Genomic DNA, 25,588 nt, shown 5'->3' with positions numbered 1-25,588 from the left:
TCTGGATGGACCCAGAGTGTGTCCCTTGTATAAGAAAGTCACATCCACAGTAGCCCTGGCAGGGGCATGGTTTCCCCGGTCTGTGCAAGGCTCCAATGTACACATGGGTAAGGGCAACCCCGACTATGTCAGACTACAGGCCATCTGTGTGCACATGATGACGTCCCCAGGCCACCCGTAACCTCTGGGCTTTCTCTCTCCACTGTCCCCTTAGCTGCTCTGACCTACAAATGCACACGGGACCAGTGGACAGTGTATTGCAGGGTCATCCGAGAAAAGAACCTCTGCCAGGACATGCGGTGGTACCAGCGCTGCTGCCAGACATGCAGGGACTTCTATGCGAACAAGATGCGCCAGCCACTGCTGCCACCAAGTTCATGACAGGCGGCCAGTGGTCCCACGATGCTCTGACATGAGGTCTGAGTCCTGACGACATGGCTAGTTGAAAGCCCACCCACCTGAGAGCACACCAGTCCTGAGGCTGGGACCCCCAAAGCACACCACGGCTCACCCAGGAGGCTGTCCCAAGAACCCAATTGCTTAGAACCTGAGAGTGGACTTGACGTTTGCTTAGTGCTTTTATACTTAATATATTGTTAATAGCCACTGGATGGCTTTCTACGGTAAGGAAAAAATAGGCATGAGTCACAAAATAGCTGTAATTTCTAAGGTTCCACGTACCTCAAAGGGAGCACCTCTGACAGAAATCGTCAAGAGAAACGTCACAGGCGCCCCTGTCTTGGCTTTCCTCTGATGTTTGAATTCCCAGTGCTTGGTGTATCGGGGGAGGGGGAGGATATCCAAAAACAGAGACGTTTTACTTTAAAGCAGGCTTTATTCTGAAAGCCCGTGACACCCTGGATGGAAGGAGGCTTCTCTGGAGAGGCCGGGCTGCTGGAGCCCGTTGACACCACAAGGACCAGCAGGTGGCCCCTCCACCCTGTCAAGGAACGTGCTGTCTAGATCGCGGCTTTTCCTTGGAGGTCTTGTCCCTGAGAGTCTGAGTCTGTGTGAATTAGAAAGGACGCTAGGGCTGTGTAGTTCTGCATACCACCTATGTGGGGGAGAGTATTCCAGAAGGGCTTGGGTTTGGGGACGTATCTAGTTTTCAGATCTCTGTTGTCCCCCACACAGGGAAACAGAAGAGCCTCTCTTCAAGGTGCTGTGAGAGGAGGCACGTGCTAATTTTGGCCTTGGGATTGCTTCCTGGCATAGAGGTGAGCTCAGGGCAGCTTTGGGAGGGGTGGAGGGGCTCCCCCTCTGCTTCTGGGGACCTCTGCTCTAGCCAGTACTTCATAAAGCTTTGCACCTTAGAGATGGCTTCCCATTAACCTTGGCCATCTATCTGAAGTTGATTCTTCTTAGAACCTCTGAAGACTCAGGCTCAGGCCTGGCACTTCACCCTGGCACGAGGCAGGTTTCCTCCAGGACTGCTCAGCCTAGTGCCAGGATGGGTGGAGGAGTGGCCCATGGCCAGGATGGCCACATACCCACCCAGCCTTCCCGTGGCCCAGACCTTGCAATGTTCGTCATTGTCATGCTGTCGTTGTTGACCCGTCTTAGTGGGGCAAGAATGACACTCAGAAAATCCGGAAGAAGGTATTTGCCTCCTACAGACACCTCACCCCTCAAAACAGAACTGTGCCCTCTCTGGAGCCCAGGGAGATGAAAAGAGTGTCCTCTGTGAAAGCACAGAAGATGGTAGGACCCTGTCCGCCCGGGAGCTGGGAGGAGGGGACCCGACATGCTGGGAGGTCTGGTCTGCTGACCAACTCGGTGGGCCTTTGATGGGTGCTTCTATTCAAGGACTTTATCATGAGAAACCCACCCTCTCCTCCCTTATTTCAGAGGGGATCTTACTTAGGCTAATCTCCATGGGATCATCTCCAAGTGCTTCTTGATTTACTGGTGCTGTGTTTATGTATCTGTGTTTGAGTTTTTGATGTCACAACTTTAGAGTCAGCTTAAATCAGAAAGAAAAAGAAACACTCTGCCACCCAAGCCCGTCTTATGGGCTGTGTTTTGGTTTGTGATTTTTTACTGCCCCAGAGGCAGAGAAGTGGTAGGGATGGCAGGGAATCTATTCAATTCCACTTGAATCTGTGGGAAGTGTTGAGAAAACTCCTTAGATGTTCTGTGGAAAGACCCCAGAGGGTACCAGGCTGGGGCAGCCCACCTGCAAGGTAACCTCCAGCAGCTGCCCAGGGCCTGTGCAGAACACTGTCCTCCCTGCTCTGGCTTGGCCGCGAGCAGACTCCCCAGGCCCCTCAAAGTCTTGAGGAGTTAGGGCTCAGTTTTCCCCCAGCCCCAAATGGGCTGTACTTTACCACAGATGAACAGAAAGCTCTCAGCCTCTGGGGCTGAGGAGCAGAGTCGGGGCAGCAAGCTAAGGAAGCCGGGGCAGCCTTGCTTACTGTCTGCATGGGAACCATGGGCCCACCTGAGCTGGGCAAGCATATGCACATGCCCAGAGGCAAGCCCTTTGCCTGGTGCCTCTGAATCTCCCCCCTGGCCACCTTGACGGTATCAACTGGACGCCCCTGGCAAGGGCCCCACACCCTCAGAATGCAAATGACTGATTCAGTTATTGTTAAACATCCCTTTGGTTCCCCAAAGTTTGGGTCTTTCTGAGCTCTTTTAGCTCGTGCTGGCACTGTCACTCTGAAATTCACCAGCCCGCCTTCTGTTCCCTTCACAAGCAATGATCAATTTCAGTGAAGCCATCATAGCAGTCTTGCTCCACTTTGTACAGAAGACAATGAAACCCTGTCATTACAACAGTGATGTTTCTTTATGGTTAACAATACCCTGTACTGTCACTTAAGTACTGTACCTTTTTGGTTGCACAAATGTGTTACTAACTACAGAGTCTCACAATCTTATGGTGCTATTTTCATTGGTGCAAATGAAACCCTCTCAGTTGACCATGGCTTGATATTATCAGAACACAGGGAAAGATCCTCAATGGCAGTAATATCATTGCTTTGTTCTCTTTTCTTCATTTCAGAGTCAAATGTATATATTTTCCATTAGCTAAAACTTACATTACGTACTGTACCCATGGTATTTTTGTTTTACTTTTTGGTGCTGGTTTGAAAGAAAAGAAAAAAAAAAAGAACAGAAGACAAACATTGGACACCACTGTAAATGAAAAATTAAGCATTTCATTGGAAGTGAGTTGAATATGTTTAATAAAATGTTCTTCCATAACAATTTTAAGCTGTCTGTGAAATAAAAGATAAAAACCAGTCCTCGAGGGCTGACAGAGGGAGGCTGTGTCCTTTCCTTCTGCAGTGGTCACACCACGTGCCTAGGACTTGGCTGCAAGAACTGCAGCCTGCCGACCACAGCTGTGGACAGTGTCAAAGGTCACTGGTAAATGCAGTTCTGGCGGGTGGCTGCATCTCCCCAAGTGAGTGCTAACAAATCATTCAGTCCTGGGTCTCATCCTTGTGTGGTTGCAAAACCCTGGGTGGGGACATGAAAGTGTGACAGCTGTACAGTGAGTCTGTGAGTCTGATACAGAGCAGCTACCTCACTGGTGGAGCTGCCCAGGCTCCATGGGGGTGCAGTGACCCCTCTGCAGGGGGCCCCTACCATGCCAGAATGGGTACCTGCTTTCTACAACCTTGCCTCTTCAAGCTTTAGACCCCACCCCAATCCTGCTGGCAGCCCAGCAGCTTCCCCACTCCTGCAGGTGTGAGCCAGACCTGGCCCTTCCTACCTCCCAGTCTGGGGACACAGCAAGGGCACCACACCATCATAATGAGGACCACTGCAGCCATTTGGACCCCATCTGGACCTGACATGGAGCAGAGATGTCACAGCTCCTGCTCTTGGAGGGGGTTGTCTCCTCCCGGTGTCAAGGGGAAAGGGCTTCCCACCCAAGAACTTGGAGGTTCATTAGACAGAGCGCCTCTTTTTAATGTTGGAGCAACACCCAGAAATTTCACAAAATAAAGACCATTTGTTTAATCGACGACTAACTGCCCATGGCCCCCTGGTTACCAAGAAACCTGTAGTTTGTGTTAATTCCCAAGAACCATCAGCAACCTGCTCCTGGGACCCATTAGAACCCTTTCCTCGCTCTGAGAGTTCTGATCTCTCTTCTGGGTTAACTTCTAACAGCCCTGATGCTATGTGATTTCTTTATAAGCTGCTTGGATTCCAGCTTGTTAGACGAAATTGACAAGCAATCAATCAGCAAGTTCTGAGTGAGCTTCTATTAGGAACCAAGCACTTCCTGGAGCCACCGAGAACACAAATGTACATAAGACCTGCTCTGGAGCCCACAGCCCCTCAGACAAGCCTGGAGTCCTGGACAACAGAGAATGAGTGAGAGCTGCAGGAACTCCAAAAAAGAAAGATCAGGACTTCCCTTGTGGGTCTGTTGATTGCCCTCTGGATACAGGCTAGGAGGCTCGGCATTGGAATCCTTTACAGTGACGCTCGCCCTCTGCAAAGGCTTTTGGCAAAAGCCCCTATGTTTGTACTTCTACACAAATCTGCCTGCATCTATGTCCTCCTTCTCTGACAACTGACCCCATCCTCATGGAAGGCCAGCCCTCACACCTTTAATTCATCCCCCATTGCTTCTCTACACTCTGTCTCTATCTCCAAACTTTCATTAACTCTCCAGACCTCTCCCCTGGCTTTTGCCTCCTGCACTGCACTGACACTGTTCTTAACAGGTCACCAGTGACCTTCTGGGTATCATTTGCGGACATTTTAGGGTCCTATTCGCCACCTCTCAGCAGCCCTCTCCCTTGGGGGACATCCTCTTCTCCTGACTTCTCCTCCTCCTTCCTAGCTCCCCTTCCTCTGGCAGCTCTCTAGATGACAGAGCGCTCCAGAGCTAAGCCCTACACTCCCTTCTCTCTACATACTTTCTCAAGTATATAGGCTTGAGAAAGTATACTCAAGCTCAAGTCTTGAGTCTGGCTCAAGGCTTGAGCCAGTCTCAAGGCTTTTAAAACCAGGTGCATTCTGGTATCTCCAAAATTAACCTCTTCTGTCCTGGCCTCTCTCTCGACCTCCGTATTCATACATGACCTCTCCATGTGCACAGTCAATCCCACGGGAAGCCCTGGGACTGGGACAGCCCTTCAGAGTCATTCCAGATCTGAGATTCAGTGGGGATGGCTCACCTCTCCTCCATGTGGGATCATCTGGGGTGGCTCCAAGGACAAATAGAGGCTGGGATTATCAGAAGACTCACACACTTGCATATCTGGCAGCTGATACCAGCCTTTAGAACTTCAGCTAGGACTGTTGCAGAACACCTAAAAGTGGCATCGCCAAGGGGCTGCTTAGCAACCCTGAAGTATGATGGCACAATTTCAGCGGCAAACACCCTGAGAGAGAGAGATGGGGACACTCATGAGAACCGTGTCACCTCACATGACAACTCAAAAGTTACACAGCATCACTTCCACCATCCTTACAAAGGCCCACTCAAGTTCAAGAGGAGGGGACAAAGAGTCAACCTCTTGCCGAGAGAATGGAAACGTTCTGGATGAGCAGGTGAGATGGGAAAAATTGTTGTGGTCATTTGGGGTAAGATTCACACACCCCCATATGCAAAATACACTTACCCCTCTCCCATCCTACCCACAAAGTCTCATCCTATTTCAGCATTATGTTCAGACTCAAAGTCCAGGGTTGCATCATCTAAGTCAAGTGCAGGTGCGTGCAGACAGGCTTCCTCCCGTGGATCCTCAGATACAGCTTCCTGAGCAGTTTCTCTCAATTGGAAGATCAGTGAACTCAAAAGAGACATTATCTCCACCCAGTTCCCAACACCCAAGAGAAAATGGTGGGACAGCATGGGAGCACCGCTGTCAACACTCCCTATTTAAAAAGGAGGGGAAGCACATCGCAGTCCCTTTCCGTAACAGTTCTGAAGTCCAGCCTGGTGCACGTGACCAGTCCCATTAGGCTCAGCCCTGCTGCCTGGGAATGATTCTCCCTGCGCTGCCTCCAGACCCAAAGAGGCTTGCTGATTGTTGTAATCCACTCTTAATGGAAAGGGAAGCAAGATTCAGTCAAATGCCCTTTCCTTTGGAGAGGATATCCTGATATGCCCCAGACCACTGGACTCCTAAAAAACTTCACTGATGTAATGTTTCCTTGATTCGTCCTGGGGCTTATCTCCCACCCTTTAGAGTGCAGATACTGTACTAAGGCCTCTTCTTCCTCGCCTGGTCTGATTAACTGAATGCCATGGACACAGCGGGTCAATGCAGATTCTGTGGAGGGTGTGTACAGTCCAGGCCCTTTGGGGCTACACTGTAACAGAGTGGGAGAGTTAACATAGCCCTGGGGAAGACTGAGCATAAGTGGGTACTGGTGTCTGTCACACATGAATGTGAACTGGGTCTCCTTTCTAAAGGGATGGAAAAGAAAGCACTCACCAGCTCAGCAGTCATACATCTTGTGTCTGAACATTGTTAATCTGGCACAGCATGCGTTTGGGGCTAATAATTGGTTATGATTGTGGTAGTCCACTGTCATATGACAGGACCCAATCTAAATTCTGTAGGGGCCAGACTGATGACTTACAAGGGGATACAATGGGGTCTTTAAGTGTTTCACTAAAATACTCCATTCTCACCGGGTTACAACATTGCTGTTGATTTACTATCTTGCCTGGGGAGAGGGAGGCAGTTTCACAGTATAACGTGTGTCTTCCTATGACAGTTCTCTATCCCACTGGCCAAGGACCAGGTTTCATCCATTCCAAGTGTACATTCAGGGACAGGGGAAATAATCACTGGTTGACCGCAAGGGCCCACTGGGTCCACTGTGAACCAAACATGAATCAGGACTCCATTTATTACATGAACTCCACCCCCCTTCACTCTTAAAGAAGGACCAGGATAACACTCTGGGACCTCAGCAACAATATCAACTTGGATCCTGTGTGCAACAGGTAAATTGATTAATGATTAATCATTCTCAGCATTTTTATTATCTTTCTCCAGTGCATCCATAACACTCAGCAACAGCCATTGAATTTCTTTACCTTATAATTTCTATTTCCCTGTTTCTTTCAAATGACTGAGATACTGCACTACCAGTGAAAGTTTTAACCATTACCCTTTTCAGATGCCAGGGGCATGGGGTCCTTGTAGCTGGCAGGTGACACAGGTCTAAAATCCTATAGGATTTTAGATTCCTAGGATTTCTGATTCCTAGGACTATTCCTGGTACCAGCTGTCTTGTTTGCATTCTTGGGAACCCAAACTAAGATATGTGGAGATGTCTGGGCAGAAGGTTCATTGGGAAGTGCCCTCAGGAACACTGATGGAGTGAGAGAAGCAGGGCTGGGCACAGGGAGATACGGACCTCTGCTACATTCATAACAGGGGCTCAAATGATTCCATAGGGAACTTTGGAGCTGGAATGCTCTTTCAAAGTTGAGGCAAGGCCTTGGAGTATCATTGTCTGCGAGCTGCTCTGGGAAAGGGGTGTAATCTCGAGAGTCAGTTCCCTTATGTTGAGAGTGAGGCTGGGGATGGGCTCAGCCGTGAGTCAGCCAATGCTGCTGGCAGCTGGGGGCATGAGGGCCATAAGGGGCATCAGCGTGGCACACCGCAGCACCCACTGCATGCCTCAGACTTAGATTTTGCAACACAAAATTCCCAATCTCCTCCCTCTCACACACTATTTTTACTCCAGAGGCTTCCCCATCTCAGTAAAGGGCACCAGTATCCACTAATGTCTGACATCAAAACCTCAAAGTCATCCTGTTTCCTCAGTTTTGCTCTCCGCCCAGTCCAATGCAACCACAAATACCATTTGTTCTGCCTCCAAATTAAGTCTCTGATCTGTCCACTTCTTCCTGTCTCACTGGCCACCACTGTGTGCTAAGTCACAAACCTCACCCCAGGACTCCACAAAAGCTTCCCAGCGACCTCCCTCCCTCCTGACTCTCTCCACACCCTAGTCAGAGTAAGATTTCAGAAACATAAATCATGGCCTTCCCCACTTAAAACCTTTCATTTGCCCCTGGAGTTTTCTCATCTCAAGCCCTGTGTGATCCAGCTCCTGCTGTCCTCTCCCACCCCCCACACTCCCCTTTCTGTCCAAATCCTCCACCCTTGGGCCTTTGCAGGTGTCTTTCCCTCTCTTTGCAATGTTGCCACCTGCCCCCAGTTCTTCCCGAGGCTGGTTATCTGCATCCTTTGTGTCACAACTGAAATGTTATTCCTTAGACAGATGTTCCCTCCCGGGCCCAGCAGCCATCTTTTCTCCCTCCTCAATACTTGTCATAACCTATCACTATTTTGTTAACTTTTTAACTTACATATTGTCTGTTTTCCCATTTAGAAAGCGAATTCCACCAGGGAGAAAACAGGTCCCTCTTGGGTATGGCTGGATCCCTGGTTCCCAGCGCATGCATGTCCCAAGTGAGTATGCTTATCCATTGTTGGTTACAACTTATCTTGTTTCTTTTCAGATAAGTTCACGATTGTACCAGAAGATGTTTATACTGGATAAGAAAAATGCACTCTAAATTCAATGATTCTTTTGCATATGGCTTAAATGATACAAATATTTGGACAACTAGCTGTAAGTCAATGAGAACAAGATGTTGGCTGTTTTTCAAATTCTCCCCCTTGTCAACCACCCCTTGCCAACAGAGACAGGTATTTTCAGGTGGTTTCCATGGTGATCTAGAAGCTGTTTTCTCTCCTTTTCATTTTATCTTTTGAAGAGGAGAGTGACAGATCAGGAGGCCAAGAAAGTCCCTGGTTTGCTGAGGATTTTGTAAAGTTTGTTGTGGCACCACCATCTGGTGTTTCTGGAATTAAAATTTAACCACAGGGTTTATGGACTTATCAGGACAAATCCCTGTGCCTGGCTGGGTTCTAGTGTGACAGAAGTGCTCGCTGTGGGATTCCCGTGACCAGGACCACTCTTACCACCCACCCCCCATGCACTATGAAATTGTCATCCCCTTGGCTTTGAAGCCCTTCTCAGAAAAACAACCCCTTTCAGATCCTGAGCAGCTTCAGTATTGTAGGGTATAGCATTCAAAAATGACCAAGAAATTAGAAGGTTTTCCTCCAGGAATTTCTTATAACACTGGGATTTCCCTTGGAAAAGACTAGATACTCAGATCTGAGGAATCCATCCCACTGTAAGAAAAATGTAAATGACCCAGTTAATCAAAGGATCCCTTGGTAGACAGAGCCCAGTCGAGCCAAAGCAAAACTCTTTTCTGGCAGAGCTATGAGAAGGACCAGCACACTACCAGGGCTGCCTGGGGACCTGCCCAGTTTCTGATATTTATCTACTACAGTCCAGTGCATGGAACTTATGCACACAGACGTGGAGGTCAGCTTACATGAGGCTCAGGGAAAATGGGCATGTCCCTCCAGTTTCCAACAGGCTCCTTCCTACTTCTTCCATAATCTGTCTCTCCTTCTCTCTCTCTCTTATTCATGCTTTCCACCTTGCTATCTCACTTTCTGTCTCCTTCTTGGGCTAGTATTTATTTATTCTCTTTCTCCCTCCCTATATCCATCTCTCCTTTTCTCTTCCATCCCTTTCCACTGCCTGCATTTTTTCCCCACTCTCTCCAATTTCAGATGATTTTCTACTTCTGACTTTGGACCTAGTGTCCATGTAGGAACTTCCACCAAGGGCCCACTCATAGGTCCCCAAGGAATGACGAGCTCCTCTAGGAGCTGAATTTCCACTGAGCCTTTAGATGATGAAGTACCCTTTAAAAATTCACTCTCAAACCACTCACCCAGGATCCTTGCAAACTAACTGCTCTTTAGAGGTTTTAGAGGTCTCTGGGGTCTCACTTCCAGCTTAATTCTGTGTGTGCCAATCACACATTCAGCAATCCTTTGGCTAATGATGTATCTCCAGCTATTGGCTTTCTTATCACTGAGGTTAGTTTTAATGTGCCAGTCGATAGTTATAAAACAGCATTCTGGAAGTTCTGTCCAAGGATTGCTATGTATTAACACATCATTAAAATAGTATATTGCAAAGTCAACATACGATTGTAATTGTTGACCTCTCAAATACTGAAAAATTTGGAAACCTCGCTGGAAGCCAAATGCCCTGTTATTAAACTGGAATATGATAAAGGGAAGAGAGCCTGTTGCAAGTGTTGCAACAGGGCTGGTTTGATGTGTTAATGGTTTTTGCCAATATTGTTTTTTACAAAATAAGTATGTAATTTATCCACACATATTACATTATGATATATTCCATTTTTATTCTATATACACCTAATGGACATACACACACACGTATAATGCATGCATGTGAAGTGTGACCACAGGGTATCTTGGGACAATCTGTTGTGGCCTATATAATGTCCTGAGAGAAATTCAGCAGCATCCCTGCATCCACATCACTCAGTTAGGACAGAGGACCCCAAGGCAGCTGCAACACCCATCTGAATATATAAGTTATGGTATATAAAATTTATTCATATCATGATTCATATATTAAACAATCATTTTACAACATAAGCCAATAAATTTTTATTGAGCAGTGTGGTCTATGCAGGGTGGAGGGAAAGATGAATGATGCACAGTCCCCTGTCCTCAGAGAATCATAACAATATGTCGTTGTACCTTCTTTTGGCAAATAGAGGCTTTACCCAAATGTGGAAAAATATTTAAGTCGGTTCAAAACTATTAGGGCTGTTGGCTCTGAATTCAGGGTAAACAAACCTCTGCCCAAGGAGAAATCAGATCCTCTGTCTTTCAGATGAGTCTAACTCAGCAAAGCCAAGTTCTCAAAATTGGAGTGCCTTCCTCATAAACTCCCTCAAAAGCATTCTGTGACTCTGACATTGCATTGACCACACTTCATAATGACGTCACCTGGGCTTCCCAAGCATATTAAGGGTCAAACGATATTAAATAGTCCTGGGTGGTTTTCTCTGTCCAGACCAAGTTCCCTGGCCATGGTGATGGATATCTGTCCACACACAGCCAGTCGCAGCTACACAGCTATTTTAGGATTTTCAAAGAGATAAATCAAAGAGTAACATACATTTTAAAGAAATAGTAAGTCATGAGCAAAATCAAGTAGATAAGAAAAAAAACAAGAAAACTCAGAACTGACAAGCAAAGTCAAAAATGAAAATGAAAAACTCAAAACACTGGATAAACTCTGGAGATAAAGAATCAAAGAGAGGATTCATCATTGGAAGGTTGGGTTGAAGAATTTTAGCCAAAAAGCAGTACAGAGAAACAAAGGAATTTTTTTAATGAAACTTTTGAAAGCTAAGAGTGAAATACGTTGAAAGGTATCCACTTTTCTCTAATAGGGGCTCCAGAGACAAGAACAGAAGAAATAGCAGAGGAGCCATATTTGAAAAGATAATAGCTGAAAATGTCCAAGAATTGAAGAAAGACATGAGTCCTTATACCAAAAGACATCACAAATAGTGAACAGAATAGAAAGAAATCCACACCTCACACATTGTAGTGAAACTGCAGAAACCAAGGATGAAGAGGAAATCTTAGAAGCAACCAAACAAAAAAGAGAGATAACCGCAAAGGAACAACAGTTACCTGACAGCAGATGCTGGGAGGGGACGGAGCCATATCTCTAAAGGGCTGAGAGCAGCCAGGGTGACTTCACTGTTGTTCAGTCCTCCATTAGGGTCCCATGGGACACACGGTGGGAAACCAATGCTGTCCTTCTCCAGAGTTTCCAATAATTGACAGGGGTCCATCTTCATGTTCCTGGCCCCCCCATCCATCCATTCATACAAAAGCCAAAAACCTGAGAATCAGCCCAGAGACAGAACATCCCCAAGGCCTGTCACTTTCTGTCTTTAAAACTCTCTTTAGTCTGTCCCTCTTCCCCATCCCCACGGGGATACTGTTCTGCTTCAGGCCCATGGCAGCAGCCTCCAGCCACCACACCAATACTAAAGTGACCTTTGGAAGACCACTGTCTAATAAGGGCTCCCTTTATTGCTTCCCTGCTCAAAGCCCATCCCTGGCTCAGCTTCATAGCAGCCTGGTCCCTCTGTTCCCCCTCCTGCACCCTGCCTGGGCCTGTGTGTGGACCCCCAACTGTCCAAGCCAGGAGTCTGCAAACTACGGCCCACCAGCCAATTCCTTCCCACCGCCTGTTGTTATAAATAAAGTTTACTTGGAACAAGCCACGCCCACCTGTTTGTGTACCTCTTGCGGTTGCTTGTGTGCTGCAGACAGAGCCCAGTAGGAGGACTGGACGGTCTGCAAAGCCTAAAATACATAACGTGTGACTCTTCACAGAAAATATCTGCCAGCCCCACTCTAAGCGCTCTGAAATCTCCAGCTTTGCCCCTCAGCCTGAACGGCCTCTCCTCTGTCTGCCCATTTGCGCGGCCCCGTGCCCTTGCCCCCCGTGAGGCCGCTCTGCGTTGGCCGCTGTGTTCGGATCCCAGCATTCCATCCGGTGGCCACATCATCTCCCCATGAGGCTGCGAGCTGCTGCGGGTTTGGTTCTGGGCCTCCCTGGCCTCAGCTCCCGGCCCAGGGGGACACTGGGTGGGCGAGAACCCACTGGCAGAGGAGAGAGAGGATGAGAGAGAGGACAGTCATTCCAGGGACGGGCTGCTGGCATCTGTCACCGTGGCACTGTGAGCTCAGCGTTCAGGAAGGTACTGGGTCTGTGTCTCCGTCACACCAGGTGGGTCTCTGGTCACTTTCACTGGCTGAAACACTCGGGCACTCCAGGCTCCTGGGTCAGCAATGGTGCCTCCTTTTCTCTGTCCTGTTCTTAATGACACAGTGGGAAATGTGTCTGAGCTTGGACTATGAGGGTCACCAGTCCCAGAGTGGCTCCTGAGATAACACTTTTACCCCTCAGTAACACCTCATCCTTGCAGACTCCAGTGGAGGCAGCTTCCTGTAGACCTTTAACTGAGATGCGACAGGGTTAAAGATGGTTAAAGAAAGCAAGCCTTGTTCCCTCACAGATGCTGCCTATTTCCTTTCTCTTGCAGCCTATTTGGACATGCCCTCTGCCCAGCCCCTGGCTGTGGGTTGGTGCCCAGCGATGCCACACCACTGCTCTCAGCACGAGCTTCTAGGTAACACTAGGTACAATACTTACAATTATCCTGACTCCTAAGAATCTCATGCGGTATATTTTTACCTCCACATAAGTTGATCTTTTCGTGAGGCATAATAATTCCAGGCAGGGGCACAACTTCTCACCCGTGCCCTTGAATGCTGCCCCCCCACCCCTCTGCCCACACACACTCCTGCCCTGTGTGCCCCTCCTCATGGCCCTCCCGACACCACAACCACCCCTTCCTCTTTCCAGTCTCTCAAAGGCCACAGCCTGGCAGGTGCTGGGCAAGGTTGGGGCGTGGCCCCAGGTCCCCCCATTCAAGGCACAGCTGGGGAGTGACTTGAGGACTGTGCCTGTCCGTGAAAGATGTCCAGGCTACCAGAGCTGAGGTGCAGTGCCAGAGAGCCGTGTGCTTCAGTGTGAGACTTGTATTATCCATGTCTTTTCTGTTTTCTGGTGCTTTGACATCTGGGGTCTTGCTGAGCCTGGAGGGCCTGACCCTCCCAGGGCTGGCCAATTCCTAGACTAGTCTGAGAGCGTGCTCCTCACATGCAAACCAACCTGTCCAGAGCCCACACCCCCAGCCACCTCCTCTATCAGGCTCTCACACTCAGGGCCACTCTCCACCTGCCCTAAAACGCAGGGTCAGGTACTAGAAAACTAGGGACAGCCCTTAGACACTCCCAGCCGATATTATTTTAACCAGGGAATCCTGAGCCTGCTTACCCTGCCTCCCCTGTTCCTTCCTACAGAAACCACAATAAAGGGTTTTGCCAAAAAAAAAAAAAAAAAAGGCTTATCCCTTATCTGCCCCCCACACCCTCTGCCCCCTGACCAGCCCCGGTGCTTCCCATGTAGCCCTGAGTGGCATAGCCTGCTCCCTCCTCTTGTGACTTTGTGAGTCACAAACTATCTTGTCATTGGCAATCGTCTCCTAATCTGTCAGCCTTGCTGTACCTCACGAATTCTGGGAATACACTATATTTTACAACAGGACATGAAGAGGAAAGTGGTCCTGACTCTTGGGAGGATGAAGACAGGACTCACAGGTGGACACTCAGGGCCTGTTTGCCTGGTTCCATGGAAGGGAAGTAGAAGGGTCAAGGGCTTGTGTCTAAGCAAGTGGTCAACAGCCACCTCCTGCCCTGCCACGCTCAGCCCACCCACTCTCAGCTGACCCATGACCTGCACTTCCTTCTTGGTGTGAGAAATGCACCTGAGTCGTGGTGGCTCTCCTTTGAAAGAGAAAATACTAATAAATAATACCAAAATATTTATTCTATCTCATTATCATGCAAGCTTCCTGGTGTTTTGAACCTTCTGTCTCCCACCCTGGACTCCAGCCACCTGTAAGCCACAATGCACCTATCAGAATTCAAAACCACCCCCCAGAGGCCTGAAGGAATTCTGGCTGCTGGGTCTAGGTCTAGAGATAGATTTTTGGGTGAAAGCACCTCAAAATGAAGTCCTATTACCTTTGAGTAATAAAGAGACACCCAGGGCATCCATCACTCTACAGACAGAGTGAATGCAACCACCTTCACCAGCAGGGATGCCCCAACCAGGGAGGCGCTCTTGTCTTTACCTCTCACAAAACAAGAGTGGAGACTGATTTGCTCTGCTTAATAGAATATGTGAAAAACCTCACAGAGAGGTTATTGAAGGAGAAGTAAGGATTTGGCAGGCAGAGGAGAGGAAAGGGCATTCTGGGCAGAAAGGACAGACCGTGCTGGGGAACGGAGATGGATGGAAAGTTGCTGGAACTCGGGCTGCAGTATTGTGGACGTGACAGGAGTTGAACCTGGAGATGCAAAGACCAGTATGTTCCTAGTTCTGCACCCCTGGGGCCCAGCACTGGGCCTGACACAGATGAATGGCTCAATAAAGACTTCTGGATAAATGAACGAGGACAAGAGGTGGCTGTGGTCAGACACATGGGACCGTGAATGCCTGAGCAACAGCATTTTGCCTTCTGCGTGAAGCAGGCTGGCTGGGCTCCAGGCAGAAAAGGACACCTGATTAGACTTTGCTGCTTCTGAGAGCCCATGCCAGGATAGCCATGCGTGTTTCTGGGCTGAGTGAGGGAAGCTGGTTAAGCCATGTCCCTAAAATAAATAGCTTGTACTGTTTGTCCCTCAAGGACAAAATATGGTTCATGGAACTTGTCTCATTATTTCTTGCAAAATACACATGCAAAGCATAAGCCAGCAGACTCCCACTCCCCAGCTTGTTTAGAGAGTACAGATTTTTGCCAAGGTCACACAGCACATTAGGGGTAAAAGCAGCAAAGACCCTCAGCCTCTATCTTAACTATGCTTCTCTTGGTATTTTTTCCCCTGCCTCAGCCAAGGGCCAAGGCTGATCTACCAACCGTGGCCAAGGCCCTATCTGACGTCTAGGCCCGGCACAGCGTCCCTCTCCCCCAGCTCACAGCAGTGTGCTTCCGTCCTCTGCGATTGTCTGCTTTGGGGGTAGGTGAGACTACAGCCCCTGAAGGGAGAGGAGATGGCTCACGTATGTCTGGAAAAATGCAGGGAGAGGTGTGAGCTGGACCCAAGTGACTATGGGCCTGGCCCAGCCCTGTTGGCAATGTTCAGGTGGTAACATTTCCCAGCTGTGTCCCGTGGAGGCTCCCTTCACAAACACCTCCTTGGACCCTCTGGAAGGCTCCAGCATCTTTATGTGATTCCCAATCCCTCATTCTGGTGCTGGAAAGCTGGCTGCCCAGTTCCACTCAATAATTTTAACAAATATTCATTGAGCGCTTATTGTGTGCCAGGCACTGTGCTAGCTGATGTCACCTGCACAATAGTTTAGGCTCTGTGCTAAGGGCATTAGGAGTCAGAGCATACGTGGGAAATATGACAAGCATAGTCCTGCCTCATGAGCTTATGGTCTGAAATCCTCCCATTTCAGAGGGTCAGTGCAATATAGTAGAAAGATCACATCTTAAAGAGACCTGGATTCAAGACACAGATCTAGCTTCTTACAGCTGTTTATTATATAGCATTATAATGGAAGTTTGGGTTGCTAGAAAGACCAGATGCCTGACCAAAATTGTCAAACCAAGAGGCAAAACCAGTTACATGTCTCTTAAACCCCTCACCTACTTAATCTAGCTAAAAGCACTAATGACTAAAGGATTTCTTTGGAGAGAGCTGTTGGTGTGCTGTGAGAGAAAGAGAGCGGGAAAGAGAGAGATGGAGGGAGGGAGGGGTATAACAAGTGCTCTGTATCTTGTCTTATAAGGACACTAATCCTATTAGATCAGGGTCCCACCTTATGACTGCATTTAACATTAATTACCTCCCTGTAGGCCCTATTTCCAAATATAGTCATACTGGGGCTTAGGACTTCAACATATGAATGGGGCAGGGGAACACAATTCAGTTCATAGCAGGCTGTCAGCCGCTTTGATGGCAGAGCAAATGAGAGGCAGCTGCACCAAGATCAGCCTGCATTTCCAGAGAGTGTCAGAATGTGTGGGCTCTATATGAAAGAGGGCCAGGGTAGGGGCCATGGATCCTGTCCAAGAAGACTGTGTTGTGAGGGGACCACAACAAGGGTCCAACTGTGACCTGTCAACATCCCAGGAGCTGAAGAAGAAATGTCAGCCACAAGAGGAGAAAAGTATGTCTCCCACACAGCTGGACAGGTGAGAAATCCCAGCAGATGATGGGGTGATGGGTGTGTATCTCCAAACAACCCGTGAATGTGCTCTAGGAGAAAGGCCAGCCTTAAGTGACTGCAAGGCTCAAAGAATGCTTCTACCACATAGTTGCATCAGTAGGAACTTTCCTGCTTCCCTTTTCTCTCCATCCTCCCCATGTCCACAGAGGAAGAAGAATGCCCAGGTGGGGAAAGCTCAAAGAGACTTACCATGGACCCCCTCCCCCAAGCAGGTTTGTGGCCCAAACCAAAGAAGGAGGAGTCGTTTCAACTTTAAATAAGTTCAGAGCTTGGATTATTAAATGGAACTAGATATTTTTATTACTGAATTGAGACCATATTTTGCAACTTTAATTGACTTGAGAAAGTGACTGGAAAACTGTTTTTATTACCTAGGAGAGACTAGAAAATTCATGGGCCAAAATTTTCATCCAGGGCCAGGGGAAGAATGAGCCTCACAGAGTGGATTTACAGAAACAGTGAAGAGGCAGCAATAAGATGCTTCATGATCACCCCAACCATGGAGTTTTTGTGTGCCACAGGTATGTGAGGTGCATGGTCTTTTCATCTTAAAATGGGGATAATACAACCTACCATGAAAGATTGCTCTGAAAATTAAACTACATATGTTGATGTGTACAAAAGCCTGGAAAAGAAGCCTAAGACAGAGCCTGGTACACAGCAGATCCAAAGAGATGGTGGTCGGTGTTATTTTTCAAGATAATAATAGTAGCTAGACCAGTAGCATTAAAAAGTGCCTTAGCAGTATGCAACTCCAAGCTTGCTTTGTGTCTTGCCACTCCAAAGTTTCTGGTCCTGTGGGGCTCTGAGGAATTAAGTCCCCAACTGCAAGGAAATCTGGCCCTTCTCTCCAGCCTAATACAACTTTTGAATTTTATGTGGAAATCTTAAACCACTCCTTCTCATTTGGTCTCCATTTAGAGCTTTGAATATATAAGATATGCTGTATATGGTTTCTCCCCAGACACATGCTGAATACTAATCACTGTTTTCCAGAAAACTCAGCATCTGGGCAGCTATCTAGCCCCTGGGATCACCGATGGAATTGGACTAATACCAAGGACTGGTTACCACAATACGTCATCTACTCATGAATATCATTAAATGAGCTTTGTTTCAAGAAACCTTAAACCTTCAACTTTTAGCTCATTTTAGTCTTTTCTCAGCACTCAGGAACATGATTAATGGTGACACCATGCCATGAATAAGTTATACATGGCTCAAACTCTAATCTACAATTGATTTGTTCTTTAACAATGGCCCTGAATAATGTGGTGTTAATGGCCAGCCCTGGTGGTCTGCTCCTACCAGAAACCCATTACTAAGTCTACCCTGTGTTTTACAGCATCCCTGCCGGAGCCCAATATCTACTAAAGGGGGCAAATGCTTTATTTAATGGTTACTAACTATGTGCAATTGGCTAGAGGAGTATAGACAATGTAGAGGTTACTGCCCCAGCCTTCTAAAGACAAGATGGAAACTACTATATTTTTAAAGTCAATTTTCCCTCAAGTGGGTTATGTTCCTACATGCTTGGGAAATAGATGTCCTCACATGGCACTTGGGATGAGGCAGGGAGAGAAGGCAGCCTTGGAAACCAGCAGAGGTCAGTGGTTGCACAGATAGGAAGTAAAACTCTTATAGCCCCACAGGATGCCTGAAGCTGTGTGGAAAGAAGATGAATTAGTGAAGAGGAATGAACAGGAAGGCAGAAGAGGCAGATGGCAAAGAAATGAATCCACATGAAGAAGTAAGAGGACTGGTAAAGGTAACTACATAGGTAAATATAATAGGCAGTTGCTATGAAATGGAAATTTGTATCCCTCCAGGATTCATATGTTAAGCCCTAATCCCCAGTGGAATGGGATCATATTTGGAGATAATTAGCATTAGTTTAGGTCATGAGGGTGGGGCCCTGTGATGGGATTAATGCCCTTATACAAAAAAGAAGAGACAGGAGATCTCTCCACCACGTTGAGGATACAACTAGAAGGTGCCCATCTGCAAGCCAGAGAGAGGGCCCCCACCAAAACTCAACCATCCCAGCACCCTGACCTTGGACTTCCCAGCCTCCAGAACTGTGAGAAATAAATGTTTTTTAAGCCACTCAGTCTATGATATTTTGTTATAGCAGCCTGCATTGACTAAGACAACAGTAGAATTTAATTTTTTTTGTTTGTTTGTAACTCCTTTCTTCTCCTATATAATTTAAAAGGCAACTACATAAAACAGTAATTTTAAGTCTGTGTTGATGGGTGCATAATGTATAGAGGTGTAATTTGTGACAAGAGCATAAAGAAAGGAAGAGGAAAGTGAGCTATGTAGAAGCAAAGTTTTTGCATACTATTAAAATTAAGTTTGTATTTTTCCAAACTAGATTGTTATAAATTATGATGTTAATGGTAACTCCCACGGCAACTACTAAGAAAATAACTCAAAATATATATAATAAAAGAAACAAGGGAATTAAAATGGTACACTAGATAATATCTTTTTTTTCCAAGTATGAAACATTTTTTTTTATTGAAGTATAGTTGATTTACAATGTTGTATTAATTTCTGCTCTACAGCAAAGTGATTCAGCTATACATATACATACATTGTTTTATATATATATATATTCTTTTTCACTATGGTTTATCTTAGGATATGGAATATAGTTCTCTGTGCTATACAGTAGGACATTGTTGTTTATCCATTCTATATGTAATAGATCACATCTACTAACCCCAAACTCCCAGTCCATCCCTCCCTCATCCTCCTTCCCCTTGGCAACCACAAGTCTGTTCTTTATGTTTGTGAGTCTGTTTCTGCTTCATAGATATGTTCATCTGTGACATGTTTTAGATTCCACATATAAGTGATATCATATGGTATTTGTCTTTCTCTGTCTGACTTACTTCACGTAGTATGATAAACTCTAGGTCCATCTATGTTGCTGCAAATGGCATTATTTCATTCTTTTTTATGGCAGAGTAGTATTCCATTGTATATATATGTACCACATCTTCCTTATCCATTCATCTGTCAATGGACAATTTAGGTTGTTTCCATTTCTTGGCTATTGTGAATAGTGCTGCTATGGGGTACATGTATTAGAGTTTTGTCTGGATATATACCCAGGAGTGGGATTGCTGGAGCATATGGTAATTCTATTTTTGGTTTTCTGAGGAAATTCCATACTGTTTTCCATAGTTGCTGTACAACTTACATTCCCACCAACAGTATAGGAGGGTTCCCTTCTCCTCACCCTCTCCAGAATTTGTTATTTGTAGTTTTTAATTATGGCCATTCTGACCAGTGTGAGGTGGTACCTCATTGTAGTTTTGATTTGCATTTCTCTAATAATTAGTGGTGTTGAGCATCTTTTCATGTGCCTATTGGCCATTTGTATTTCTTCTTTGGAGAAATGTCTGTTTAGGTCTTCTGCCCACTTTTCAATTGGGTTATTTTTTTGTTGTTGAGTTGTATGAGATGTTTGTATATTTTGGAAATTAATCTCTTGTCAGTCGCATTGTTTGCAGATATTTTCTCCCATTCTGTAGGTTGTATTTTTATTTTGTTTATGGTTTCTTTTGCTGTGCCAAAGCTTGTAAATTTGATTAGGTCCCATTTGTTTATTTTTGTCTTTATTTCTATTGCCTTGGGAGACTGAACTAAGAAAACATTGGTATGATTTATGTCAGAGAATGTTTTGCCTGTGATCTCACCATACACAAAAGTAAACTCAAAATGACTTGAAGACTTGAACATAAGAGATGATGCCATAAAAATCCTAGAAGACAATATCTTTTTAACACAAAAGAAGGCAGCAATGGAGGAATTGAGGAATAAAAACACATAAGACATATAGGAAACAAACAGCAAATGGAAGACATAAATCCTACCCTATCAGTGATTACATTAAATATAAATGGATTAAACTCTCCAATTAAAAGGCAAAGATTGTCAGACTAAATTTTTTTTTAAAAAGATGATCCAGCTATATGTTGGATTTACAGCATATAAATCTTACTAGAGATTTGATTTGGATTCGAAGACACAAATACATTGAAAATAAAAGGATGGCAAAAGATAAACCATGCAAAAAGTAACCATAAAAGAGCTGGAGTGGCTATACTAATATCAGAGAAAATTGACTTTAAGGCAAAAACTGTTACTAGAGTCAAAGAATAAACTTTATAATGATAAAAGGGGCAGTCCATCAAGAATATCTAACAGTTATATCCACACCTAACAAGAGTCCCAACATACATGAAGCAAAACTGACAAAATATAAGTAAAACTAGAAAATTCAACAATAATAATTGCAGATTTCAATGCTCCACTTTCAATAATGGATAGACCAACTAGATATAAAACCAGCAAGGAAATAGAAGAGTTGAACAACACTACTGATCAACTAAATCTAACAAATTCTATAGAATATTCCACCCAAAATCAGTTACACATTGTTCTCAAGTACATATGGAACATGTGTGTACATTGGAAAGACCAATAGGCCAATAAAAACAGTCTAAGTAAATTTTTAAAAGATTCAAATCATACAAAGTATGTTCTCCTACCACAATGAAATGAGAGAACGATAACAGAAATTTAGGGAATCAACAAATATGTTGAAATTAAATACACTACTAAATAACCAATGAGGGGATTTCCCTCGTGGTCCAGTGGTTATGAATCCACCTTCCAATGCAGGGGATGCGGGTTTGATCCCTGGTCAGGGAACTAAGATCCCACATGCCATGGGGCAACTAAGCCCGCGCACTCTAGAGCCCATGAGCCACAACTGAAGAGTCCACCTGCCACAGCTACTGAGCCCGCACTCTCTGGAGCCTGCAGACCACAACTAGAGAGAAGCTCACATGCCACAACAAAAGATCCTGCATGCTGCAACAAAGATCCCGCGTGCTGCAACTAAGAACCAATGCAGCCAAATAAATAAATAGATTAAAAAAAAATAACCAATGGGGGCTTCCCTGGTGGCGCAGTGGTTGAGAGTCCGCCTGCCGATGCAAGGGACATGGGTTCATGGCCCGGTCCGGGAAGATCCCACATGTCGCGGAGTGGCTGGGCCCGTGAGCCTGCACAGACCTGCGCGTCTGGAACCTGTGCTCCACAATGGGAGAGGCCACAACAGTGAGAGGCCTGCGTACCATAAAAACAAAACAAAACAAAACAAAACAATGAGTTAAAGAAGAAATCAAAAGGGAAACTGGAGCATACTTTGAGATGAATGAAAATGAAAACTCAATATTCCAAAACTTATGGGATGCAGTTAAAGTAGTGTCCAGAGAGAAATTCATAGCTACAAATGTCTATGTCAACAAAGAAAAAAGCTCTCAAATCAATACCCTAAGCCTGGGTTCAATCCCTGGCTGCAGAACTAAGACTCCACATCCCACAGGCCACATGGTATGGCCAAAAAAAAAAAAAAGGAAAGAAAATAGAAAGGAAGAGCAAACTGAACTGAAAGCAGTCATATGGAAGGTAACAATAAAATGAAAGTAAAAATAAACAAAGCAAAGAACATAAAAACAAGAGCAAATCAAGACTTAAAAATTCTTTGAAAAGATTAACAAAATTGACATTTTTTAGCTAGAATGACCAAAAATATAAACAAATAAACAGAAGATTCAAATAACTAAAACAAGGAAAGAAGTGACTTTATTACCAAACTTACAGAAATACAAAGAATTAAGAAGGGAATATTATGAATAATTGAATGCCAAAAAATTAGATAACCTAGATGAAATGGACAAAATTTTAGAAAGACACAAACTACAAATACTAATTCAAGAAGAAGTAGAAAATCTAAACAGATCTACAGGAGATTGAGCCAGTAATCAAAAACTTCCAACAAAGAAAAGGCTAGGACCAGATGTTTAAGAAGAATTAACACTAATACTTCACAAACTCTTCCAAAAAATAGAAAAGGAAATTTTTCTTAACTCATTCTATGAGGCCAGTATAAACTTGACACCAAAACAGATGAAGACATCACAAGAAAAACTACAGATCAATATTCCCTATGAATACAGGTACAAAAGTCCTCAACAGAATACTAGCAGATTCCAGCAGTATATTAAGATTGTACACCATGACCAAGTGAGATTTATCACAGGAATGCAAGGTTGGTTCAACATACAAAAATTAGTCAGTGTAATTGTATCTGTTCCTATTGCTGCTGTAACAAATTACCAGAAATTTAGTGGCTTAAAAACAACACAAATTGATTAAGCATCTTTAAATATCTCTCTCTCTGTTCATCATCACAACACCTTCTCTGACTCTGATTCTCCTATGCTACTTCTATAAGGACCCTTGAGATTACATTAGTTTCACCCAGATAATCCAGGAAAATCTCCCCATCTCAAAATCCTTAACCTAATCACATTTGCAAATTCCCATGTAAAATAACATATTGACATGTTCTGGAAACTAGGACTCAGACACCTTTGAGGTGTCATTATTTAGCATACCACATGTTTATAGGATAATATCAATAGAATGTTATTAGATATTGATAGAATTGATGGAATTAAATATTAATAGAATAAAAGGGAAAAAAACATATAATCATCTCAATAAATTCAGAATAAGCATTTTACAAAATATAACATCCTTTGATGATGAAAACACTCAATAATCTAGGGATTAGGGAGAAGGGAACTCCCTCAACCTGATAATCTAGGGAGAAGGGAAATCCCTCAACCTGATAAAGGAACTCCCTCAACCTGATAATCTAGGGAGAAGGGAACTCCCTCAACCTGATAAAGAACATCTATTGAAACACACAGCTAGCATCATACTTAATGGTAAAAGACTGAATGCTTCCTCCCTAAAATCAGAAATAAGACAAGGATGTCTGCTCTTGCCATTCTTCCCCTGAAAGGTGGCATTTTCTGAGTGGACATCCTGTCCCATCTTTTTATATCCTAGGATCTTCCTTGATGGACAGAATTCTCCTCATCCCCAAACATTCCCATCCCCCTACACTGCCTCCCCACCACACACTTGGCATATGAGGGACAGTGGCTTTTGCAGTTTGCACCAGGAGAGAGATGAGGTATAGCCTACAATGAGCCATCAGGAGAAGCCTTCAAATCCTCCTCCCTTGCCCAGGAATCCATCTGATGGTCACAGCAGCCTGCGTAACAGACAGGGGTGTGAAAAGATGAAAACCTTCATTGCAAGTCAGGTGATTTGCCTCCAGGGAGTGGCTAAGCTGAGACCAGAACCTCCTCTGGCCTCTGACGTTCGGACCCAGTGACTTGGGGGGGTGGTAGGCAGCTTCCACAATTGAAAGGGAGAGGGAGGCAGGGGAAGAAAGAGAAAGAGCCAGGCCAACAATTGCAGAAGAACAAGGGCATTCCCCTGGCTGGGCCCAGGGCAATTAGTAGTAGAACCTTAGGCAGAGTCTGTGACCTTCCCCTAGCAGAGCATTATTCTGCTCCCCAGTCTGCTCATGGGAGCATCAGAGTGTCACAAGTCTCCCTGGCTTGGGACCAATTCATCTATGAGATCCACAACAGAGATTTCAGATTTAAGTCCAGGATCTTGGCTTAGGGAGGGCCACAGCGGGACACCTTCAGACCCTGTGGGCCAGATGTTTGGAGCTGCTGCCCTTAAATCCCTCTGTGCTTCCAGCTTCAACCTGCAGCCTTCAAGCACGTGAGTCTCTGCCCAGCATGAGACTTGGGGACACATAAGAAATCAGAGGCCCTAAAGGTCAGGGGCTTGCTCAGAAACACATCTCTTGAAAGTTCCCAGTTTAAAGGTGAGATCCAGGGGAAGGAGCATAGAAGGTCTGGCAAAACCGGTGGAGCTTCTTTTGTCAGCTTTCCCGCATCTCTCACAAGGAAGGCCTGTGCTGGAACCCGGAGCCTTCTGAGTGACAAGCCGCAGCCTACCTTGGAGGAAACTGAGCCATGGACAGTAGGAAAACCACGATCATTGGTATCAAAGATATGCGAGTTTAAATCCAAGATCTGCCACTCACCAGCTGCCTGATCTCCAGCAAAAGCAAGCAGTGAGGAGGCTCTGCCAGGCTGGACCCACCGCGACGTCACAGTGCCCCCTGCCGGCCGGGCGCCCTCACTCCGTGCTCTCGGCCAGGCTGAGTCGCCACGCTCCTCCGCCTTCCACCCACCTGGGCGCACACCTGGGCCCACACCTGAGCCAGCACCAGGACACGCAATGCCACGTCAGGGCCATCAACCTGGACCTAAGTCTTCCCGCGTCGCCTAAAAGGGAAGAGAGAACACAGACAGGAAGGTGTCAGCCCCTGAGGGAGGAAAGCTACAGGGGGCTCTTCAACAGCCCTGCAGGGCGGTGGACAGGAGGAAGGGAGTTGGATTTCTACCCCAATTTTCATCAGGATAACTTCTGAGCCAAGCACAGCTTTGTGAGCCTCAATGGACCCCTAAGCCTGCCATCAACTGGGCATAAAGAGGGAGTCCAGTAGCAATTATATCCATTCTATAAACAAAAGCTACTGTTATTTGCCATACAAGTAATAGGTATCTTGTGAGCTAGTAATTCATCTATCAAGCATTCATTGAGATTCTACCCCGTGCCAGGTCGTGTTCTGGTGTTTGGGATGAAGAGACAACGAGCACACCCACATACACACATACTCCTCTCCCCTTTACTTCATCTGCATTATATTTTGACATAGCACTTATTACCATCTAAAATATCATTTAATTTGCTTTTTCTCATTTTAATATCTGTTACCACACATGTGTGCACACACACATTTCTATTGTATCCCTAGCACTAAGAAAAATGCCTTAGAAATAGTAGGTATTCAGTTAGTATTTATTGACTGAAGGAGTTCACGATT

General features: G+C 45.6%; 1 protein-coding gene across 1 annotated transcript in view; it reads left to right on the top strand.

Moving 5' to 3' along the window:
• ADAMTS17 (ADAM metallopeptidase with thrombospondin type 1 motif 17) overlaps positions 1-3,178 on the top strand; it is a 346,664-nt gene extending 343,486 nt beyond the window's left edge. Inside the window, exon 22 of the mRNA XM_024732060.1 lies at positions 215-3,178. Within this exon, the coding sequence (XP_024587828.1) occupies positions 215-381 (167 nt within the window). The 3' untranslated portion in view covers positions 382-3,178. The remainder of the gene's footprint in view (positions 1-214) is intronic.
• Positions 3,179-25,588: the final 22,410 nt, after the last annotated feature.

Source organism: Neophocaena asiaeorientalis, unplaced genomic scaffold (genome assembly GCF_003031525.2).
Source record: "Neophocaena asiaeorientalis asiaeorientalis breed wild unplaced genomic scaffold, Neophocaena_asiaeorientalis_V1.1 scaffold362, whole genome shotgun sequence".
Classification (NCBI taxonomy): Eukaryota; Metazoa; Chordata; class Mammalia; order Artiodactyla; family Phocoenidae; genus Neophocaena; species Neophocaena asiaeorientalis.
Note: the sequence above shows the minus strand (reverse complement) of the source record. Positions and strands in the feature narration are given on the sequence as shown.